The sequence below is a fragment of the Pan troglodytes genome, chromosome 12 (genome assembly GCF_028858775.2).
Source record: "Pan troglodytes isolate AG18354 chromosome 12, NHGRI_mPanTro3-v2.0_pri, whole genome shotgun sequence".
In the NCBI taxonomy this organism is placed as follows: Eukaryota; Metazoa; Chordata; class Mammalia; order Primates; family Hominidae; genus Pan; species Pan troglodytes.
In genome coordinates this window covers 95,253,781-95,274,324 of record NC_072410.2, presented here as the reverse complement: position 1 = coordinate 95,274,324, position 20,544 = coordinate 95,253,781, and the positions used below count along the sequence as shown (strand labels likewise).

At 42.3% G+C, this 20,544-nt stretch overlaps 1 protein-coding gene across 8 annotated transcripts in view; it reads left to right on the top strand.

Moving 5' to 3' along the window:
• The window catches only part of ZNF512 (zinc finger protein 512), a 40,115-nt gene that overhangs the window by 2,807 nt on the left and 16,764 nt on the right, over positions 1-20,544 (top strand). For 4 of the 8 annotated variants that reach the window (XR_010149593.1, XR_001715669.4, XM_001158757.5 and 1 more), the window contains 7 exons: positions 12,288-12,475; positions 13,808-13,903; positions 14,192-14,275; positions 14,914-15,038; positions 15,579-15,665; positions 16,676-16,774; positions 17,353-17,520. Coding sequence is in view for 4 of the 8 variants with exons in the window: in XM_001158757.5 (XP_001158757.2) it covers positions 12,288-12,475; positions 13,808-13,903; positions 14,192-14,275; positions 14,914-15,038; positions 15,579-15,665; positions 16,676-16,774; positions 17,353-17,520 (847 nt within the window). In the remaining 4 variants the exon portion in view is untranslated. The remainder of the gene's footprint in view (positions 1-12,287; positions 12,476-13,807; positions 13,904-14,191; positions 14,276-14,913; positions 15,039-15,578; positions 15,666-16,675; positions 16,775-17,352; positions 17,521-20,544) is intronic. The other 4 variants (XR_008546368.2, XR_010149594.1, XM_063790014.1 and 1 more) reach the window with 1 other exon arrangement.

Here is a 20,544-nt window from a genome sequence, read left to right as displayed (position 1 = left end):
GTAGATCAGAAAGGAGTTGAAAATAGGCTAAACTTTTTATGTTTGTGATCAGAAGCTGAGAGTTGCCACACTGGTGGCAACAAATTATAAAATAAATGCAATTATGGTAGTCATTGTATCACAACAAAGCTTTTTCTTGTTCTATGTATGGAAAGGGAAGTTTGAGCTTAATCTGTTTTTTTTTTTTTTTACAAATAATCAAATGTCCTGGGGTTGATGGGTAGATATTGTAAAATACTTGAGAATTGTTTTTGTTGAGTGCTTTAAAAATAAAACATGAGACCTGGAGGAGGGATTCCCTAACCACCTTGATTTAATCTCCAAGAGTTAATTATGATCATATGAACTGTTGCCTTTTCAGTATGCTTATGCTTATTCATAAGAGGGTATATGGGTACTGTATTTCTGAGTCCTGCACTGATAGTAAGAAATTCCTACATGGAGAGTTTCCTAAGAGTTATTACATGGGACTCGGCTCTTAATGGCCTGTTGGTACCATCAAGTCTTTGTTGTTGTTGTTGTTGTTGGAGATGGAGTCTTGCTCTGTCGCCTAGGCTGGAGTGCAGTGGCATGATCTCGGCTCACCACAACCTCCACCTCCTGGGTTCAAGCAATTCTCCTGCCTCAGCCTCCCGAGTAGCTGGGATTACAGGTGCACACCGCTGCGCCCTGCTAAGTTTTTATGTTTTAGTAGAGAGGGGGTTTCACAGTGTTGCCCAGGCTGGTCTTGAACTCCTGAGCTCAGGCAGTTCGCCCATCTTGGCCTTCCAAAGTGCTAGGATTACAGGCATGAGCCACTGCGCCTGTCCCATCAAGTGTTTCTAGCATTGTTTGGGATGGTAGATTTTGGCCTTAGAGGCCTGCCAATCCATTAATTTTTAAAAATACCTTTATTGAGGTATAATTAGAGTACAATAGACTGCACATATTTAAAGCGTACACTGTGGTCAGCTTTGACGTATGTCTGTACCCGTGAAACCATTGCCACAATGAAGATAATAAACATTTTCATCTCTCTCAAAAGTTTGTTCATGTCTCTGCCATTTCTTCCTCCACTCCTGTCCACGGGCACCACTGTACAGTGGTTTGCATATTCTAGGATTTTATATAAATGAAGTCACACAGTATGTTCTCATTTTTTTCATGATTTCTTTCACTCAGAATAATGATTTTGAGATGACAAATAGTTTTTATTGCTGGGTAGAATTCCATTATGGATACCATAATTTGTTTAGCCATCTATCTTGATTGACATTTGAGTTATTTTCAGTTTTAGGGTGTCAAACAATAAGGCTGCTGTGAACGTTCATGTACAAGTCTTGTGTGGACAAATGCTTTCATTTCTTTTGATAAATATCTAAGATGGTATTTACCATCCTAGGTTGGTTGATTCATATGGCCGGAGTATGTTTAGCTTTTTAGGAAACTACCTGCTTTCCAAAGTGGTATTATTTTGCATTCCTACCAGCAATGTATGAGTCAGTCTTTTCAATTTTAGCTAATTTAATGGGTGTGTAGTGGTATCTCACTGTGGTTTTAATTCATGGGTTGTTTTTTTTTTTCTTTTTTTGAGACAGTGTCTCCCTCTGTCACCCAGGCTGGAGTGCAGTGGCCTGATCCTGGCTCACCGAACCCTTTGCCTCCCGGGTTCAACTGATTCTCCTGCCTTAGCCTCCTGAGTAGCTGGGATTACTGGTGGGCATCACCATGCCTGACTAATTTTGGTATTTTTAGTAGAGATGGGATTTCACCATGTTGGCCAGGCTGGTCTCGAACTCCTGACCTTAAGTGTTCTGCCCACCTTGGCCTCCCAAAGTGCTGGGATTACAGGCTTGAGCCACCACACCTGGCCTAATTTGTGGTTTTTAATTCATCATATATGAATAATAATGTTGAGCATCTGTTCGTATTCTTTTTTTTTTTTGATCTTTTATTTTTTTTGCTTCTGTTCATATTCTTTTTTATTTTATTTTTTTTGAGACAGAGTTTCACTTTTGTTGCCCAGGCTGGAGTGCAATGGTGCAATCTCGGCTCACTGCAACCTCCGCCTCCCAGATTCAAGCGATTCTTCTGCCTCACCCTCCGGAGTAGCTGGGATTACAGGCATGCGCCGCCACGCCTGGCTAATTTTATATTTTTAGTAGAGACGGGGTTTCTCCATGTTGGTCAGGCTGGTCTCGAACTCCCAACCTCAGGTGATCTGCCCACCTTTGCCTCCCAAAGTGCTGGGATTAACGGTGTGAGCCACCGCGCCCAGCCTTCATCTGTTCCTATTCTTATTGGCCATTTGTGTGTCTACTTTTGTAAAATGTTTACATTTTTGTCCATTAAAAAAAGTGGGTTATCTTATTGAATTGTGGTATTTAAAAAAATCTGTCCTGAATACAACTCGTTTGTCTGTTATACTTCCTTCCAGTCTGGTTTGTCTTTCATTTTCTTAATGATGTCTTTTGAAGAGCAAAAGGTTTAAATTTATCATTTTTTTCTTACATTTCATGCTTTTATGTATCCTATTTAAGAAACCTTTGCCTCCCTGGAGGTCGTAGCGAGTCAAGGTGGTGCCACTGCACTCCAGCCTGGGTGACAGAGCGAGATTCCGTCTTAAGAAATAATAATAATTAAAAAAAAGAAACTTTTGCCTCCCTAATTGCAGAGATTTTCTGTGGTCTTTTCTCCTAGAAGTTTTATAGGTTTTATATTTAGGTCTGTGACTCATTTAGAGTTAATTTCTGTGAATGTTTTATGGTAAGGGTCAATGTTGACTTTTTTTTCTGTTTGTATACCCAGTTGTTGGAAAGAGTTTTCTTTCCCTACTGAATTGCCTTGGCATCTTTGTCAAACTTCCCTTGGACATGTATATGTGTAGGTCTGTTTCTGGACTCTCCTTATTCTGTTCTACTGATGTTTATTTAGACTCTTGAAATCAGTAAGTCCTCTAACTTTAGTGTTCTTTTTCAAAATTGTTTTGGTTATTCTCAGTTCTTTGCGTTTTTATAAGAAGTATAGAATTGGGTTGCCAATATCTATTAAAAGAAGCTTGCTGAGTATTGATTGGTATTATATTGAATCTATAGATTCCGTTGGGGAAAATTGCTATTTTAACAATATTGAGTTTTCTGATTTATGAACATGCTATATTTTCCCCTTTAAGTCTTCTTAATTACTCTCAGCAATGTGTTGTAGTTTCATTGTTTTTAAAAGTCTGGAACGTCTTTTGTTAGGTTTGTTCCCAGGTATATTATGTTTTTCTGATGTAATGGTAAATGGTGTTATTTTTATAATGTCATTTTCTAGTTGATTGTTGCTGGTATATAAGTATTCAGTTGACTTTGTATGTTATCCTTGTATCCTGATACTTTATAAATTAATTTATTAGTTCTAGTAATTGTTTTGTAGATTCCTTGGGATTTATTTTGTAAACAATCATATAATCTGCAAGTAGGGACAGTTTTGCTTTTTTCCTTTTGATCTTGTTTTAAACCTATTGCAATGGCATTCAGCAGTGAAACTACATGGGCCTGTAGTTTTCACTGTGGGAAGGATTTCATAAATTCAGTTTATTTAATAGATATAGGGCTACTTAGATTTCCAGTTTCTTCTTGTGTCAGTTTTGGTAAGTAGTATTTTTAAAGAAATTTGTTCATTGTAATTTTTCCATTGATTAGCATAAAGTTATTCAAAGTATATTATTATTTAATGTCTACATAATCTGCGATAACCCCTTTTTCATTTCTGATATTGGTTATTTGTAGTGTCTTTTTTTGTAGATCAGTCTAAGTCTAGCTACAGGGTTGTCAATTTTGTGATCATTTCAAAGAACCACATTTCCCCTTTTGTCTGTTTTCTAGTTCATGGGTTTCTCCTCTTACCTTACCTTTTCTTTGGTTTACTTTGCTTTTCCTTTTAAGGTATCTTAAGGTGAAATCTTAAGTCATTGATTTTAGATCTTTTCTAGTATAAGCATTTAAAGCTTTAAGTTTCTTTCTAAGTATTGCTTTAGTTGCATCCTACAAATGTTGATATGCATATTTTTGTTGTTTTTCAGTGCAAAATATTTTCAAATTTCATTTGTGATTTCATTTTGGACCTATGAATTATTTAGAAGTAGATTATTTAATTTGCAGATATTTGGATTTTTTGTGTTTTTTGTTTTTAGATATCTTCCTATTATTGACTCCTAAGTTGATACCAATGTGGTCAGAGAATACACTGTGTAATTCTCATCCTTTTAATAAAAGTTAAAGTTGATGGCCCAGCGTAAGATCTAGCTTAATGAATGCATAATGTGCACTTGAAAAGAATATATATCCTGCAGTTGTTAGATGTAGTGTTGTGTAAATGTTAACTAGAGCAAGGTGGCTAATAGTGCAGTTCAGATCATTTATGTCTTTTACTGAATTTTTGTCTAGTTCTATCAGTTGCTGAAAGGGGGAGGTCTTAAATTTTCTGCTAAGATTGTGGAATTGTCTATTTTTCCCTTTAATTTTGTCAGTTTTCGCTTTGTGTATTTTGAGGCTCTATTATTAGGCACATACAGTGGGTAATTATGCCTTCCCAGTGATTTGACACTTTTGTCATTATGAAGTGTCTCTTTTTATCTCTGGCAGTACTCTTTGTCTTGAAGTCTGTTTTATCTGATATTAAAATAGTCATTCCAGCCTTATGTTTGCTGATTGTATGATACAATGTTTTCATCTGTTTATTTTCGATCTATAGATGTCTTTATATTTTAGAGTGTGCTTCTTGTAGGTAGCATGTAGTAGGGTATCACTTTTTATTTTACTCTGTCATTTGCTGACTTTTAACTGGAGTGTTTAGACTGTAAACATTTAAATTAATTATTGATATGGTTGGATAGGTCTGTCCTTTTATTTTTTGTTCTCTGTTTATCCATTGTTTTTTGTTCCTGTGTTTCTTCTTTTGGATTATTTGAATGCTTAGTGTCTGCCCCTCCTCTTGTTTTTTTAAGAGACAGTGTCTTGCTCTGTTGCCCAGGCTGGAGTTGGTGGCACATTCATTGCTTGCTGGGCTGAAGTGATCCTCCCACCTCAGCCTCCCAAGTAGCTGAGATAACAGAGGTGTGAGCCATCTACCCCGGCCTGTTTACCATTTCTGTTGCTCTTTCTTCATTCTTAAAAATCCAAGTTTCTCTCTGGTATTATTTTTCTTCAGCTGGAATCATTTGTTTTAGCATTTCATATGGAGCAGGTCTGCTTACAATGAATTCTCTTAGTTTTATTTCTGAGGATATTTTCACTGAATATAGAATTCTGAGTTGACAAATTTTTTCTTTCAAAATTTTAAAGATATTTCTTTTTCCTTTTCTTTTTAGAGACAGGGTCTCACTCTGTTGCCAAGGCTGAAGCGCAGTGGTGCAGTCATAGCTCACTGAAGCCTCAAATTCCTCAGCTCAAGGGATCCTCTCACTTTAGCCTCCCAAGTAGCTGGGACTATAGTTGCATGGCACCACACCTGGATAATTGCTTTAAAATTTTTTTATTTTTATTTTTGTGGGTACATAGTAAGGATATATATTTATGTGGTACATGAGATGTTTTGATACAGGCATACAATGTGAAATCACATCATGGGGAATGGGATATCCATCCCCTCAAGCATTTATCCTTTGTGTTATAGACAATCCAATTACACTCTTTTAGTTATTTTAAAATGTACAATTAAGTTCTTAAAATTATTATTATTATTATTTTGAGACAGAGTCTCGCTCTGTCACCAGGCTGGAGCACAGTGGCGTATCTTAGCTCACTGCAACCTCCGCCTCCCGGGTTCAAGCATTTCTCCTGCCTCAGCCTCCCAAGTAGCTGGGACTACAGGCGCATGCTACCACGCCCAGCTTTTGTATTTTTAGTAGAGATGGGGTTTCACCATGTTGGCCAGGATGGTCTTGATCTCTTGCCCTTGTGATCTGCCCACCTCGGCCTCCCAAAGTGTCGGGATTACAGGCGCGAGCCACCGCGCCCAGCCTTAAAATTATTTTTTGTAGAGACAAGGTCTTGCTATATTGCCCAGGCTGGTCTTGAACTCATGGGCTCAGTCCCCCTGCCTTGGCCTCCCAAAGTACTGGGATTACAAATGTGAGCCATTACACTGGTTCGATTTTAAAGATACTGTACTGCCTTGTGGCATTCTTGGTTTCTGTTGAGAAACCCATGGTCATTTAAATCATTTCCTGTAATGTAATATGTCACTTTTCTGAAGCTTTCTAGTTTAAAACAAAATCTTTGGCTTTGAATAGTCTTATTTATTTAAACAATTTTTTTGAGACAGAGCCTAACTCCCGTTGCCCAGGCTGGAATGCAGTGGCGCAACCTCTGCTCACTGCAGCCTCATCCTCCTGGGCTCAGGTGATTCTCCCACCTCAGCCTGCTGAGTAGCTGGGACTACAGGTGCACACCACCACACCTGGCTAATTTTTTGTATTTTTAATAGAGGTAGGATTTTGCCATGTTGCCCAGGCTGTTCTTGAATTCCTGGGCTCAAGGGATCTGCCTGCCTCAGCCTCCTAAAGTGCTGGGATTACAGGCTTGAGCCATTGCACCCAGCTTAGTTTTTTTTTTTTTTTTAAATTTTTAATTTTTTTTTTTGAGATGGAGTCTCGCTCTGTAGCCCAGGGCAGCTGGAGTGCAGTGGCATGATCTCGGCTCACTGCATCCTCCACCTCCCAGGTTCAAGTGATTCTCCTGTCTCAGCCTCCCAAGTAGCTGGGACTACAGGCACCCGCTACCACACCCAGCTAATTTCTGTATTTTAGTAGAGGTGGGGTTTCACCATATTGGCCAGGCTGGTCTCCAACTCCTGACCTCAAGTGATCTGCCTGCCTTGGCCTCCCAAAGTGCTGGGATTACAGGTGTGAGCCACCATGCCTGGCCTAGTTTATTTTTTATTGAGGTAAAGTATACCCATATAATTTACCATGTTTACCTTTTTTTTTTTTTTTTTTTTTTTGAGACAGAGTTTCACTCTTGTTGCCCAGGCTGGAGTGCAAATGGCGCGATCTTGGCTCACCACAACCTCTGCCTCCCAGGTGCAAGCGATTCTTCTGCTTCAGCCTACTGAGTAGCTGGGATTACAGGCATGTGCCACCATGCCCAGCTAATTTTGTATTTTTGGTAGAGACGGGGTTTCTCCATGTTGGTCAAGCTGGTCGTGAACTCCTGACCTCGGGTGATCCACCTGCCTCAGCCTCCCAAAGTGCTGGGATTACAGGTGTGAGCCACCACGCCTGGCTGATACATTTATATTCTTTTTCTTTTTTTCCTCTCTTCACTCCCTCATGTCTCCCCTCCCCTTCCTGGCTGAATAGTTTCATTAAGATGTGTCTTGGTTGGGTACCGTGGCTCATGCCTGTAATCCCAGCAGTTTGGGAGGCTGAGGTAGGAAGATTGCTTGAGCCCAGGAGTTTGATACCAGCCTGGACAACAAAGTGAGACCCTGTCTCTACACACACACACACACACACACACACACACACACACACACACACAAGAATGAGCTGGGTACTGTGGCACACACTTGTGGTCTCAGCTACTCAGGAGGCTGAGGTGGGAGGATTGTTTAAGCCTGGGAGGTGGAGGCTGTGCTTGAGCCACTACACTCCAGCCTGAGTGACAGAGCGAGACCCTGTCTCAAAAAAAAAAAAAAAAAGTGCTTTGGACCAGCCTGGGCAACATAGCAAGACCCTGTCTCTACGAAAAAACACAAAAATTTAGTGGGTATGATGGTGTGCACCTGTGGTTCCAGCTACTCGGGTATGGTGAGGTGAGAGGATCACTTGAGCCAGAGAGGTCCAAGCTGCAGTGAGCCATGTGCCACTGCACTCTGGCCTGGAGAACAGAACAAGACTGTGTTTCAAAACAGAACAAAAAGATGTATCTTGGTATGTTTTTCTTTGAGTTATCGTATTTGGTGTTTGTTGAGCTCCTTGAATCTGTAAATTTATATCTGACCAAATGTGGGGGATTTTCCACCTTTTTTTTTTAAATGTATTTTTCTGCCTTAGTATCTTTCTTTCTTTCTTTTTTTTTTTTTTCCATTTAACCCTGAGTTGACACAGCACATGTTTCAGAGAGCACGGGGTTGGGGGTAAGGTTATAGATTAACAGCATCCCAAGGCAGAAGAATTTTTCTTAGTACAGAACAAAATGGAGTCTCCTATGTCTAATTCTTTCTACACAGACACAGTAACAATCTGATCTCTCTTTCTTTTCTCCACATTTCCCCCTTTTCTTTTCGACAAAACCGCCATCATCATCATGGCCCATTCTCAATGGTCACTGTCTCTTCGGAGCTGTTGGGTACACCTGCAGAAAGGCTGTCACTTCACACTTGGAAGATTGCACAGTGGCCAGTCAGAGGCGCTCCTCACTTCCCAGACGGGGTGGCGGCCGGGCAGAGGCGCTCCTCACATCCCAGATGGGGCGGCCGGGCAGAGGCACTCCTCACCTCCTGGACGGGGCGGCCGGGCAGAGGCTCTCCTCACATCCCAGACGGGGTGGTGGCCGGGTAGAGGCGCTCCTCAGTTCGCAGATGGGGTGGCAGCCGGGCAGAGGTGCTCCTCACCTCCTAAACGGGGTGGCGGCCGGGCGGAGGCGCTCCTCACCTCCCAGAAGGGGTGGCGGCTGGGCAGAGACGCTCCTCACCTCCCAGACGGGGTGGCGGCCGGGCAGAGGTGCTCCTCACCTCCCAGACGGGGCGGCCGGGCAGAGGCGCTCCTCACTTCCCAGACGGGGCGGCCGGGCAGAGGCGCTGGTCACATCCCAGATGATGGGCGGCCAGGCAGAGATGCTCCTCACTTCCTAGATGGGGTGGCGGCCGGGCAGAGGCGCTCCTCACTTCCCAGACGGGGCGGCCGGGCAGAGGGTCTCCTCCCATCCCAGATGATGGGCAGCCAGGCAGAGACGCTCCTCACTTCCTAGATGGGGTGGCGGCCGGGCAGAGGCTGTAATCTTAGCACTTTGGGAGGCCAAGGCAGGCAGCTGGGAGGTGGAGGTTGTAGCGAGCCGAGATCACGCCACTGCACCCCAGCCTGGGCAACATTGAGCATTGAGTGAGCGAGACTCCGTCTGCAATCCCAGCACCTCGGAAGGTGGAGGCGAGCAGATCACTCGAGGTCAGGAGCTGGAGACCAGCCCGGTCAACACGGCGAAACCCCGTCTCCACCAAAAATACAAAAACCAGTCAGGCGTGGCGGCGCGTGCCTGCAATCCCAGGCATTGTGCAGGCCGAGGCAGGAGAATCAGGGGAGCCCGAGGTAGGGAGATTGTAGCGAGGTGAGATCACGGCAGTACGGTCCAGCCTTGGCAACAGAGGGAGACCGAAGAAGGGAGAGGGAGGAGAGCGGGGAGAGGGAGAGGGAGAGCGAGAGCTGCATTAGTATCTTTCGCCTCTCCCTCTGGGATTACAACTATGCTTAAGTTAAAACTTTGGTATTAGGGTTTTGTTGAATGTTTTTCAATCTTTTTTTCTCTTTGTTCTTCAGACTGGTTTTTTTTTCTTTTCTTTTCTTTTTTTTTTTTTTTGAGATGGAGTCTCGCACTGTCACCCAGGCTGGAGTGCAGTGGTGCGATCTCTGCTCACTGCAGCGATGCGATCTCTGCTCATTGCAGCCTCCGCCTCCCAGGTTCAAGCGATTCTCCTGCCTCAGCCTGCCGAGTAGCTGAGATTACAGGCACCCACCACCAGGCCTGGCTAATTCTTTTGTATTTTTAGTAGAGACAGGATTTCACTATGCTGATCAGGCTGGTCTCGAACTCCTGACCTTGTGATCCGCCTGCCTCGGCCTCCCAAAGTGCTGGATTACAGGCGTGAGCCACTGTGCCCGGTGGAGACTGGGTCATTTCTATTGAACGGTCTTCAAGTTCACAGACTCTTTCCTCTGTCATCTCCATTCTATTACTGAACCTATCTGATGAGTTTTTATTTCAGATGTTGTATTTTTCAGTTCTAAGATTTCATTTGGTTCTTTTTTATAGTTTCTTTTTCTGCTGATGATTCCCACCTTTTCCTTCATTTCTTGTGTGTTTTCTTTATAAGAAAGTATTTCTTTTTTGTTGAGAGTATTTGATAGTCCCAAAATCTGGATCACCTTGTAGCTGGCATGTTTTGGTCATTTGTTCCTTTGAAAATTGCTCACATTTTCCTGGTTCTTTATGTGTTGCATAATTTTGGAATTTATCCTCATCATTGTGAATACTTTTTGTGTAGATTTTGGGTCCTATTATAATTCTTCTGGGGAATGTTGCCGTTTCTGTTTTAGCAGGCCACCCTGCTTCAGGTTCAGGCCAAAACTTCTGGCTTGCTTTTGGAGGCATTGGTTAAAATCTCGGTTCTGTTCTTTATGTCTTTGCTATGTTGATTTGAGCTGTCCCAAACATGAATAGCTTAGGGGCTGGTCTGAGACTTCTGCAGGTGTTTCCAATCTTATTTCAGTTCTCCAAGCTTTTGCTGCTTTGGTTTGGGTCACATTAGAGTTCAAATCTCATTTTGGTTTTCAAAGTCTTTGCTAGGCTGGTACGTATGGGTATATGCCACACATTCATGGCTAAGGTTAAGTTGTGACTTGTTTGGATTCATACATTGAATTAAGAGATTCTTTTTTTTGCCTGTTTTCTCTCTAGCATTCCTCCCACCCCCAGTCCCCCAACTCTGGTCCACAGGGACCTTTTTTCCTGATTTACCTGGTAAGAAAGAAGGGAGTTTCTAGAATTAAAGCTGCCTATGCTGCTCTGCAAGTGGGGTTCATCCTCATTGCAAATTCTTACTTGAGGGAAAAAGACAGAATTGGAAAACTCACCCCATTTGGGGCACTTCTCCCAACTTTGACTCCCCTGCATAATTTACTTGTTTTTGTTTGTTTTACAGAGTCCAGTGAGCAGGAGGGGTGGGCCTTAGTGGGCTTAGCTGCCCCTCCAGAGCCAGGACTTCTGTGTATTAAATTTGTGTTATTGGACCTCATGTGTGGAGAGCCGAAACTCATTCTTCCCTGTTTGTAACATACTGACATAACCAGTCTCTGTTATGTTTACTCATCCCCATTTCCATCCCCTCCCTCCTAGAGGAAACTGTATAAACGAGTGTGATGTTTGCACTTAAATATTTATGACTCCTTTAAAAAATAAGCTTTAAAATAAGCTGCTTTATGTGTGGATTTGTTTTTAGCTTGCTGAACTGACATTGTGCTAGAGATACTGTTTTGTTTCTTTTTTCATTCAACAATATACTTTTTAGTTATGGTCGTGTCTCTATGTGTAGAATTAGTTTATTGCTTCTAACAGCAGCACAGTATTCCATAGTAGGCATCTATCACATTTTGCAAGGATGGTCACTGTGTTACTTCCAACTCCCTGATGTCATAAGCAAACCTCTCTATGTGTAATTCTTATTAGCTCTACATCTAAAGTGTTATCTTGAATCTGCCAATTCAAGTTAACTTTTTTCCTTTTGTTTACTCTTTCTCCCATGGGCTGTCTCCATAGAGCAGCCAGAAGGATCTTTCTGAACCATAAATCTAAAGTAGGCCTCACAGGTATTTAGCTGGAAAAGGGAGGTTCTAGGAGTCCATTGACCACTCTTGGAGAACTGCTGCTCTGCTGCATCTTGAACCACCTAGAAGAATGTCTGATGCTTTGTAGTTACAGAGTAATGTTTTTTAGCTGTCATACTGACTGGTCTTAGATTTTGGAATCTGGATTCAGCTGTATACCAGAAATCTCTGGCCGGGTTAATTCATGCAAGATAGCATCCATCCTTTAGCTGTGGAAGCTAAGTATCATGTTGCCTAAATAAAATAGGGCATCAGGTTTTAGGGAGAATGCTGAGGGAGAAGGAAGATGAGTCAGATTAGGGCCCACAGACTATTCCTTTCCCTTAGAGATACCCTTTAGTTGCCATCCCTCTGTCAGAGAAAGAGAGAGGCTGGGACATACCAGGTTACAAATCCAGGGAGTCTTCTGAAGGGTCATAGAACACCTTTATTGCTTTGCCTACTTTGTTTTATTAGATGAATCTAGGAAGGAATGTCTACTTGGGCTGCAAAGTGATCATTTATGTGTACTGCTTACTCTTATTACAATGAAGTGTGATAATAATTGTACATGTTGTGTTAGATCAACTATTGTTATTGTTAGGTGATTACAACTTACATTCTGTTTTTATAGCAGGCTTCTTAGTTTTCTGCAGAGGTAACCAACTTGGTTATAATATAAAAGAATGTATAGAAATTTTGCTCCAGACCTTCCTTTGTGGTATATATTTTTATGTTGTATTAGTAGCAGGACCCAGTGCTCCATAAAGGATAATAGTTTCCAGTACACTATCCCTCATGATGACTCCTTAAGTGGTTCATCGTCTGCATCTTCGTGTGAACCAGTGAGTGATTTTCCAGCATCTTTCCGAAAATCTACCTACTGGATGAAGATGAGAAGAATCAAGCCAGCTGCTACTTCGCATGTCGAAGGTATCAATATCAGTGTCTTATTCTGAAGACGGGCCACTTCCTAAAGTTATAGTTTGAGATTGTTATAAATACCTCTTAAAAGTATTAAATGGCGGCTGGGCGTGGTGGCTCACGCCTGTAATCCCAGCACTTTGGGAGGTCGAGGCGGGCGGATCACAAGGTCAGGAGATCGAGACCATCCTGGCTAACATGGTGAAACCCCGTCTCTACTAAAAATACAAAAAATTAGCGGGGCCTGGTGGTGGGCGCCTGTAGTCCCAGCTACTCAGGAGGCTGAGGCAGGAGAATGGCGTGAACCTGGGAGGCAGAGGTTGCACTGAGCAGAGATCGCACCATTGCACTCTAGCCTGGGCGAAAGAGTGAGACTCCGTCTCAAAAAAAAAAAAAAAGAGTATGAAATGCCACATATTTGTTTCTCATTAGTGATTTAAAAAAATTTAAGGTGTTAGGCAATTGCATCCTGTCCCATTAGCTTCATGAACTGCTATGTGATAGAGTGAAATTCTGCTAATCTTACTCCTCTAGATTATATTTAGCATTTGATTTTCCTCTTTGTAGTATTTGAATTCCCCTTTTCTTCTTCTTCTTTTTGTTTTTTGAGACGGAGTTTCACTCTTCTTGCCCAGACTAGAGTGCAATGACTCGAGCTCAGGCTCACCGCACCCTCCGTCTCCTGGGTTCAAGCAATTCTCCTGCCTCAGCTTGTAATGCCAGCTGAGTAGCTGGGATTACAGGCATGTGCCACCACACCTGGCTAATTTTGTATTTTTAGCAGAGACGGGGTTTCTCCATGTTGGTCAGGCTGGTCTTGAACTCCTGACCTCAGGTAATCCGCCCACTTTGGCCAAAGTCTGTAATCTCAAGGTGCTGGGATTACAGACGTGAGTCACCATGGCTGGCCCCCCTTTTCTTCTAGTGTGATCCTCTGTTGATGATTTAGGGGCTGGTGTAAGGATTATTCAGGGGAGAATATTCTGGATCGTCACAATCTCAAGGGTCCTTGGTGGCTAGCCCTCTATCTTGAGCAATTCTTATCCTCTTGTTAGCCTCAAGTCAAGATTAAGCAAAACACATTGCTTGAATGCCCTTATTATTCATAAGGAACTATGGATGATTTGGGATAGATAACAATATAAAAAGAAAGGGAGAGTGGGTCAGTTAATGAGAAGTTACACCAACTTCTCTAAAAATGTCACAGACATTTCTCTGAGGCCTGTGTTCACTGATGATCTTTCCTTTTGATGGTCTTGTGAATGATGTTTTGAAGACAGGCCTAGATGTTCATTTACAAAGTGTGCTGAGTTTTTGTTTTGTTTTTGTATGGTACTTCAGGGTCAGGTGGAGTATCAGCCAAGGGGAAAAGGAAACCCAGGCAGGAAGAAGATGAAGACTATCGAGAATTTCCTCAGAAGAAGCATAAGCTTTATGGTAAGGCAGTAACTTTGCTACTTCTTTTTCCTTGGGTGACTGAGCTTTATTCTTTGAGGGTAAAGGAAAGAGAAGCCTTAGTTTGAGCCCTTCAGTGACCTCTGAGCCCTTTGAATTGTTTGGGAGGGAATGGCCTCCATCCTGCCTCATTATACCCTTTCATTCTGTCCTGACTTAGGCAGTCAGTCGGTTGAGGGACTGGGAAATAGGGTGTTGAGGAGGAGAGGGAAGAGATTTTGGTATTAGCAAGGGTGACATGCTGGGCTTCAAGTTTCTGTCTTATGTCAGGGAGGAAGCAACGGCCTAAAACTCAGCCCAATCCCAAATCCCAGGCCCGTCGTATTCGGAAGGAACCACCAGTTTATGCAGCAGGTATGTTTTCTTTTGGAAGTTTTGTGGGATGTAGTTCTCACACTCTGATTTGTTGTTGGTGTTGTCTGTGAAGGAATGAGGTACTAAAGCATTTCTTTAAGGAGGCAGTTACTAAGGGCTCTAGTTTGGAGTCAGACAGACCTTTGCTCAAGTTTTGGCTCTTCATTAACTTTGTGACCTGCCTCAATTTATTTAACTTCCTCTTGCCTCAGTTTCCCTGTCTATGAATAGGGGTAATAAAGGCAGTTAGGATTATTTTGAAAATTAAATGGATAAAAACATTTAGCATAGTCTCAGGCACATAAGAATCACTCAGCAGACAGGCTGTGACATTTCTCAGTATCCTATTGTTACATCCTGTGGTGAAAAATGTTGCTGCCTAATTCTTGAAGCAACTGGGCTTTGGAGCCGTTCTCAGGTGGTTTTTTTTCATGGCGAAATGAGTAGGAGTTTTCAGAAACTCTTCACTGTCTAAAAAATACTACTTTTAGAAGTTATACCCAGCAAGAGCCTCTTCATTGCAGTCTACCAGGAAAAGGAAAAACCATTTTATGATACTTTTCCTAAATCGTGGGATTATGCTTTTTGTTTCTGGAGAATACTGCAGATTACAAAGTGTTTCTTTCTCTCCTTTGTAGGCAGTTTGGAGGAGCAATGGTACTTAGAAATCGTTGATAAAGGCAGTGTCTCCTGCCCTACCTGCCAGGCAGTGGGGAGGAAGACCATAGAGGGTTTAAAGAAACACATGGAAAACTGCAAGCAGGTTAGATATTTTGGCGTTTCATAACTGTTACGATATTTTTACCCAAACTTTAGACTTCTTTTGCTATGTTGGATATGCTGGTTATAATGGATGAAAAGCAGCATTGTATAATAAAGGAAACATAGGCTTTGGATCTGACAGAGTTAGGTTTGAATCTTCTCTTAGCCACATAGTAGTGTGGCATTTAGCTTTTTATATGTAGACCTCAGTTTCATTTGTAAAATAGAGAAAAAATAATAAATACAAAATAATAAAAACCTTATGTAGTCCATGAGAGGATAAGAAAGAAGTAACACAGGGCTAAGTGCCTAGCCCATTACTTGGCAAATATTTGGTTAATGGTAATTCTTATTATTTTAAAAGTGAATTGCCTTTATTTTGCCCTTGAAGACATGACACTGAGTTTCTGGGATTTTGAGATTTATTGACTATTGAGCTTGAGAAATAAAGGAGACATAGATGAAAGCATTTGAGTAGGACTTCGTAACATTCTGTTTCTCTGTGGAACAACCTGGCACTGAGCAGTATTTTTCCTTCTAGGAAATGTTTACTTGTCATCATTGTGGGAAACAACTTCGTTCACTGGCAGGGATGAAGTATCATGTCATGGCAAATCATAATAGTTTGGTAAGAGTGTCTTCCGTCTTTTGTGAGTGTTTGGATGTCTTTTTTTTTTTGAGATGGAGTCTCACTCTGTTGCCCAGGCTGGAGTGCAGTGGCACGATCTCGGCTTACTGCAACCTCCACCTCCTGGTTCAAGCGATTCTCGTGTCTCAGCCTCTTGAGTGGTTAGGACTACAGGCGTGCGCCACTGCGCCTGGCTAATTTTTTTTGTTTTGTTTTGTTTTGTTTTTTGAGACGGAGTTTCGCTCTTGTTGCCCAGGCTGGAGTGCAGCAGTGCAAACTTGGCTCACCGCAACCTCCGCCTCCTGGGTTCAAGCGATTGTCCTGCCTCAGCCTCCCGAGTAGGTGGGATTACAGGCATGCACCACCACACCTGGCTGATTTTGTATTTTTAGTAGAGATGGCGGTTTCTCCATGTTGGTCAGGCTGGTCTCAATCTCCCAACCTCAGGTGATCTGCCCGTCTTGGCCTCCTAAAGTGCTGGGATTATAGGCGTGAGCCATCGCGCCCAGAAATTTTTTGTATTTTTAGTAGAGACTGAGTTTCACCATGTTGGCCAGGCTGGTCTTGAACTCCTGACCTCAGGTGATCCGCCCTCCTTGGCCTGCCGAAGTGCTGGGATTACAGGCGTGAGCCACCGCGCCCGGCCTGGATGTCTTTTACTTATGTGAGTGTAGATATCTCAGTGCAGATGGCTTTGGGTTAGCAAGAAGACCGTTTTGATAAAAGAGTTATGCACAATGAAACCTTTGCAGTGAATCCATAAATATTTGTGTGTTTAGGTTAGCTCCAAAGGTTCATATCCTGGGAGGCAGAGGCTCAGAACTCTTATTTCCATTATATTCACTTCCTTTGTCCAGGAGAAGATGGAGAACACCAGGAGTCAGAAAACTTGGGCTTCATTGGCACCAGCTTAGCTGCCAGTCCAATCCTTGATTCTCCTCTGATATTTTTTTTCCCTGTGTCTATCTTTTCCATGAATCATCTTCTTGTTTACTTCTCTTGATTTCTAGCCCATTTTGAAAGCCGGAGATGAAATAGATGAGCCAAGTGAGAGGGAAAGGCTCCGAACAGTTCTAAAGAGACTGGGAAAGCTCAGGTGCATGCGTGAGGTAAGGGCCCAAGGACAGCAATTCCTTCTGCCTGAATTCTCAGGTCAATGTCTTTCGTTCTTCTTTCCATTTCTTCTCTTCCTCATTGTAGACTTCCTAGTTCTGTACTATTTTGGTCTCTTGAATCATTAATAGTTGTTTATTTTCTTCCTCATTTCCAAAAATTTATTTTTCTCCCCCTTCCCTTTGTTTGATGGGGTTTCCTTACCATCCTTTTTTTAATGTGATGAAGAGGATCCCAGTGACCCCTCACTGTGCTGGACTTTGGTATATATTGCTGGGTATTTGATATTGGGATGGGGTTGGATCACAGACCAAGGAGAAAGCTCTGACATAGAGTAGATGCACAGTTATAGTTTATCAAGGGCTGACTAAGCTGGTTGAAAATTATGCTTGATCAGAGTAAGATGGCCAGAGACAAGGAAGGGTTGTGCTGATGGGAGATGTTGGAGAGGGTCTACTGAAATCAGAGGGTCTGTTTGTATTTTGTGGTGGTGAATGCTTTATGGCTGTTTAGAAATTTAGGGATCATGTCAAAAGATGTAAGATTATAGTTTAGGCTTCTCTCCTGTGTTCAGAGTTGCTCCAGTAGCTTCACCAGCATCATGGGATATCTCTACCATGTCAGAAAATGTGGCAAAGGGGCTGCAGAGCTGGAAAAGATGACCCTGAAATGTCACCACTGTGGAAAACCATATAGGTCGAAGGCTGGACTTGCGTATCACCTGAGGTCAGAGCATGGGCCTGTGAGTACTGATTCCTTTCTATACCCTGTGTGGGGATGTATTTCGTGGTGAGTCCTTACCCCTCTATCTTCCCATATGTGTTTGGTTCCTCATTTGTATCCTCTTTTAATCTCTGAATGCTTGTGTGTTGTCTCTTCTTTATTCGTTCTTTGTCCTTATTTCTGCCTTTTTAACATTATTAGGTTAGATAAATCAAAATTCAAAGTATAGTCCAGGCAGAAGTAAACTCATTATTATATATTTTATATCTTATATATTTTTATATAGTGTGTGTGTGTGTGTGTATATATATATATATATTTTTTTTTTTTTTTTTTCTTCAAGAGACAAGATCTTGCTGTCTCAGGCTGGAGTGCAATGGTGGGATCATAGCTCACTGCAGCCTCGAACTCTTGGGCTCAAGCCATCTTCTTGCCTCAGGCTCCTAAGTAGCCAGGACTACAGGCTTGCGTCACATGCCCAGCTAATTCTTTGTTTTTAATTTTTTGTAGAGACGGGGGTCTCATTATGTAGCACAGGCCAGTCTCAAACTCCTGGTCTCAAGTGATCCTCTTACCTTGACCTCCCAAAGTGCTGGGATTATAGGTGCGAGCCACCCTGCTCAGCCCATTATTTAATTAATTAATTTATTTATTAATTTATGTATTTGTATATTTTTGAGACAGACTTTCCCTCTGTTACCCAGGCTGGAGTGCTGTAGAGCAATCTTGGCTCACTGTGACCTCCGCCTCCTGGGTTCAAGCAATTCTCCTACTTCAGCTTCCCGAGTAGCTGGGATTACAGGTGCGTGCCACCACGCCCAGCTAATTTTTGTATTTTTATTAGAGACGGGGTTTCACCATGTTGGCCAGGCTGGTCTCGAACTCCCGATCTCAGGTGATCTGCCCACCTCGGCCTCCCAAAGTGCTGGGATTATAGGCGTGAGCCACTGTGCCCAGCCCCATTGTTATACTTTTAAAACTAAAGGCATTCCCCCATAGCTAGAGCTTTTATGGGCATCTGTCCAGCTGGTTCCTCTTTCATTTTTTTGGTTTAAATTTTTTTTTTCTCATTACATTTCCAAGGTTTCCCACCCTGTGGTTTCTTTTTTTTTTAGAGTCATTTGTTAAGATACAATTTACACATGGTAATGTTTACCATTTTAGTGCATAATTATAAGAATTTTGACACATGTATACAGTCATGTAACCACTGTCACACTCAACACATAGACTAGGCGGGGTGCCTTAGCTCACACCTGTAATCCCAGCACTTTGGGAAGCTGAGGTGGGTGGATTGCCTGAGTCCAGGAGTTTGAGACTAGGTTGGGCTACATAGTGAGACCCTGTCTCTACAAAAAATGAAAAAATAAGCCAGGCATGGTGGTGTACACCTGTAGTCCCAAGTACTTGGGAAACTGAGGTGGGAGGATCACTTGAGCCCAGAAGGTTGAGGCTGCAGAGCTGTGATCATACCACTGCATTCCAGCCTGGGTGACAGAGTGAGACTCTGTCTCAAAACAAACAAAAAAAAGATGTTTTACAATTCCATCACTACCTCAAGTTGACTTGTGTCCCTTTAGTCAGCCTTTTCCTCCAGCTACAGCCTCTGGCAACCACTGATTTATTTTCTGATTTATTTAGTTTTACCCTTTTCAGAATGTCATATAAATTGAATCATACAGCATGTAGCCTTTCAGTCTGACTTCTTTCATTTACCATAATCCATTTGTGATTCATCCATGTGTTGCATGTATCATTAGTTTATTCCTTTTTTTTTCTGACTAGGATTTCATTATATGGATGTTTCAAGTTTGTTGTTTATCTGCTTACCAGTTGAAGAACATTTGGTTGTTTCTAGTTTTTGATGATTACGAATAAAGCTGCTATAAACATTCACAAAGGTTTTTGGGCTGGGCACAATGACTCATGCCTGTAATCCCAGCACTTTGGGAGGCTGATGCAGGTGGATCGCTTGAGCTCAGGAGTTCGAGACCAGCTGGGCAACATGGTGAAACCCCATCTCTACAGAAAATACAAAAATTAGCTGGGTGTGGGTGGTACACGCCTGTAGTCCCAGCTACTTGGGAGGTTGAGGCGGGAGGATGGTTTGAGCCCAGGAGGCGGAGATTGCAGTGAGCCGAGATGGTGCCACTGCACTCCAACCTGGGTGACAGAGCAAGACCCTGACTCGAAAACAAAAAATGAAAAGATTGTTGTGTTTTGTTTTTTTGAAACAGGGTCTTGCTCTTTTGCCCAGGCTGGAGTGCAGTGGCGCCACCTTGGCTCACTGCTACCTCTGCCTCCCGGGCTCAAGCCATCCTCCCACCTCAGCCTCCCAAGTAGCTGGGATTATAGGCGAGTGCCACCTCGCCCAGCTAATTTTTGTATTTATAGTAGAGATGGGTGTTTGCCATGTTGGCCAGGCTGATCTTGAACTCCTGGGCTAAAGTGATCTGCCTGCTTTGGCCTCCCAGAATGCTGGGATTACAGGCATGAGCCACTGCACCTGGCAAAAAAGGTTTTTATGTGAAAATAAATTTTAATTTCCCTTGGGTAAATACTTAGGAATGAGATTTCTGGGTCATATGATTAATGTATATTTAACTTCATAAGAAACTGCTGCATTGTTTCCTAAAGTGGCTGTGCCATTTTGCATTCCCCCCAGCGAAGTATGAGCACTCCAGTTGCTTTGCATCCTTGTCTACATTTATTATTATCAATTTTATTTTTTGATCCATTCTAATAGGTACGTAGTAGTACCTTACTGTGGTTTAAATTTTCATTTCCCTAATGACTAACAATGCTTAATCTTGTTGACCATCTTTGCATGTGCTTACTGGTGATTTGTATGTCTTTAATGAAGTGTCTGTTCAAATCCTTTGTTCATTTTGGGGGGAAGATTTTTGTTGTCTTATTAAGTTTGGGATATATTCTGGGTTTTCTTTATCATTCCGGATACAAGTTCTTTATCTTTTTTTTTAACATTGTCTTTTGAAGAACAGAGTTTTAAATTTTGATATAGTTTGATTTATGTATTTTTTCA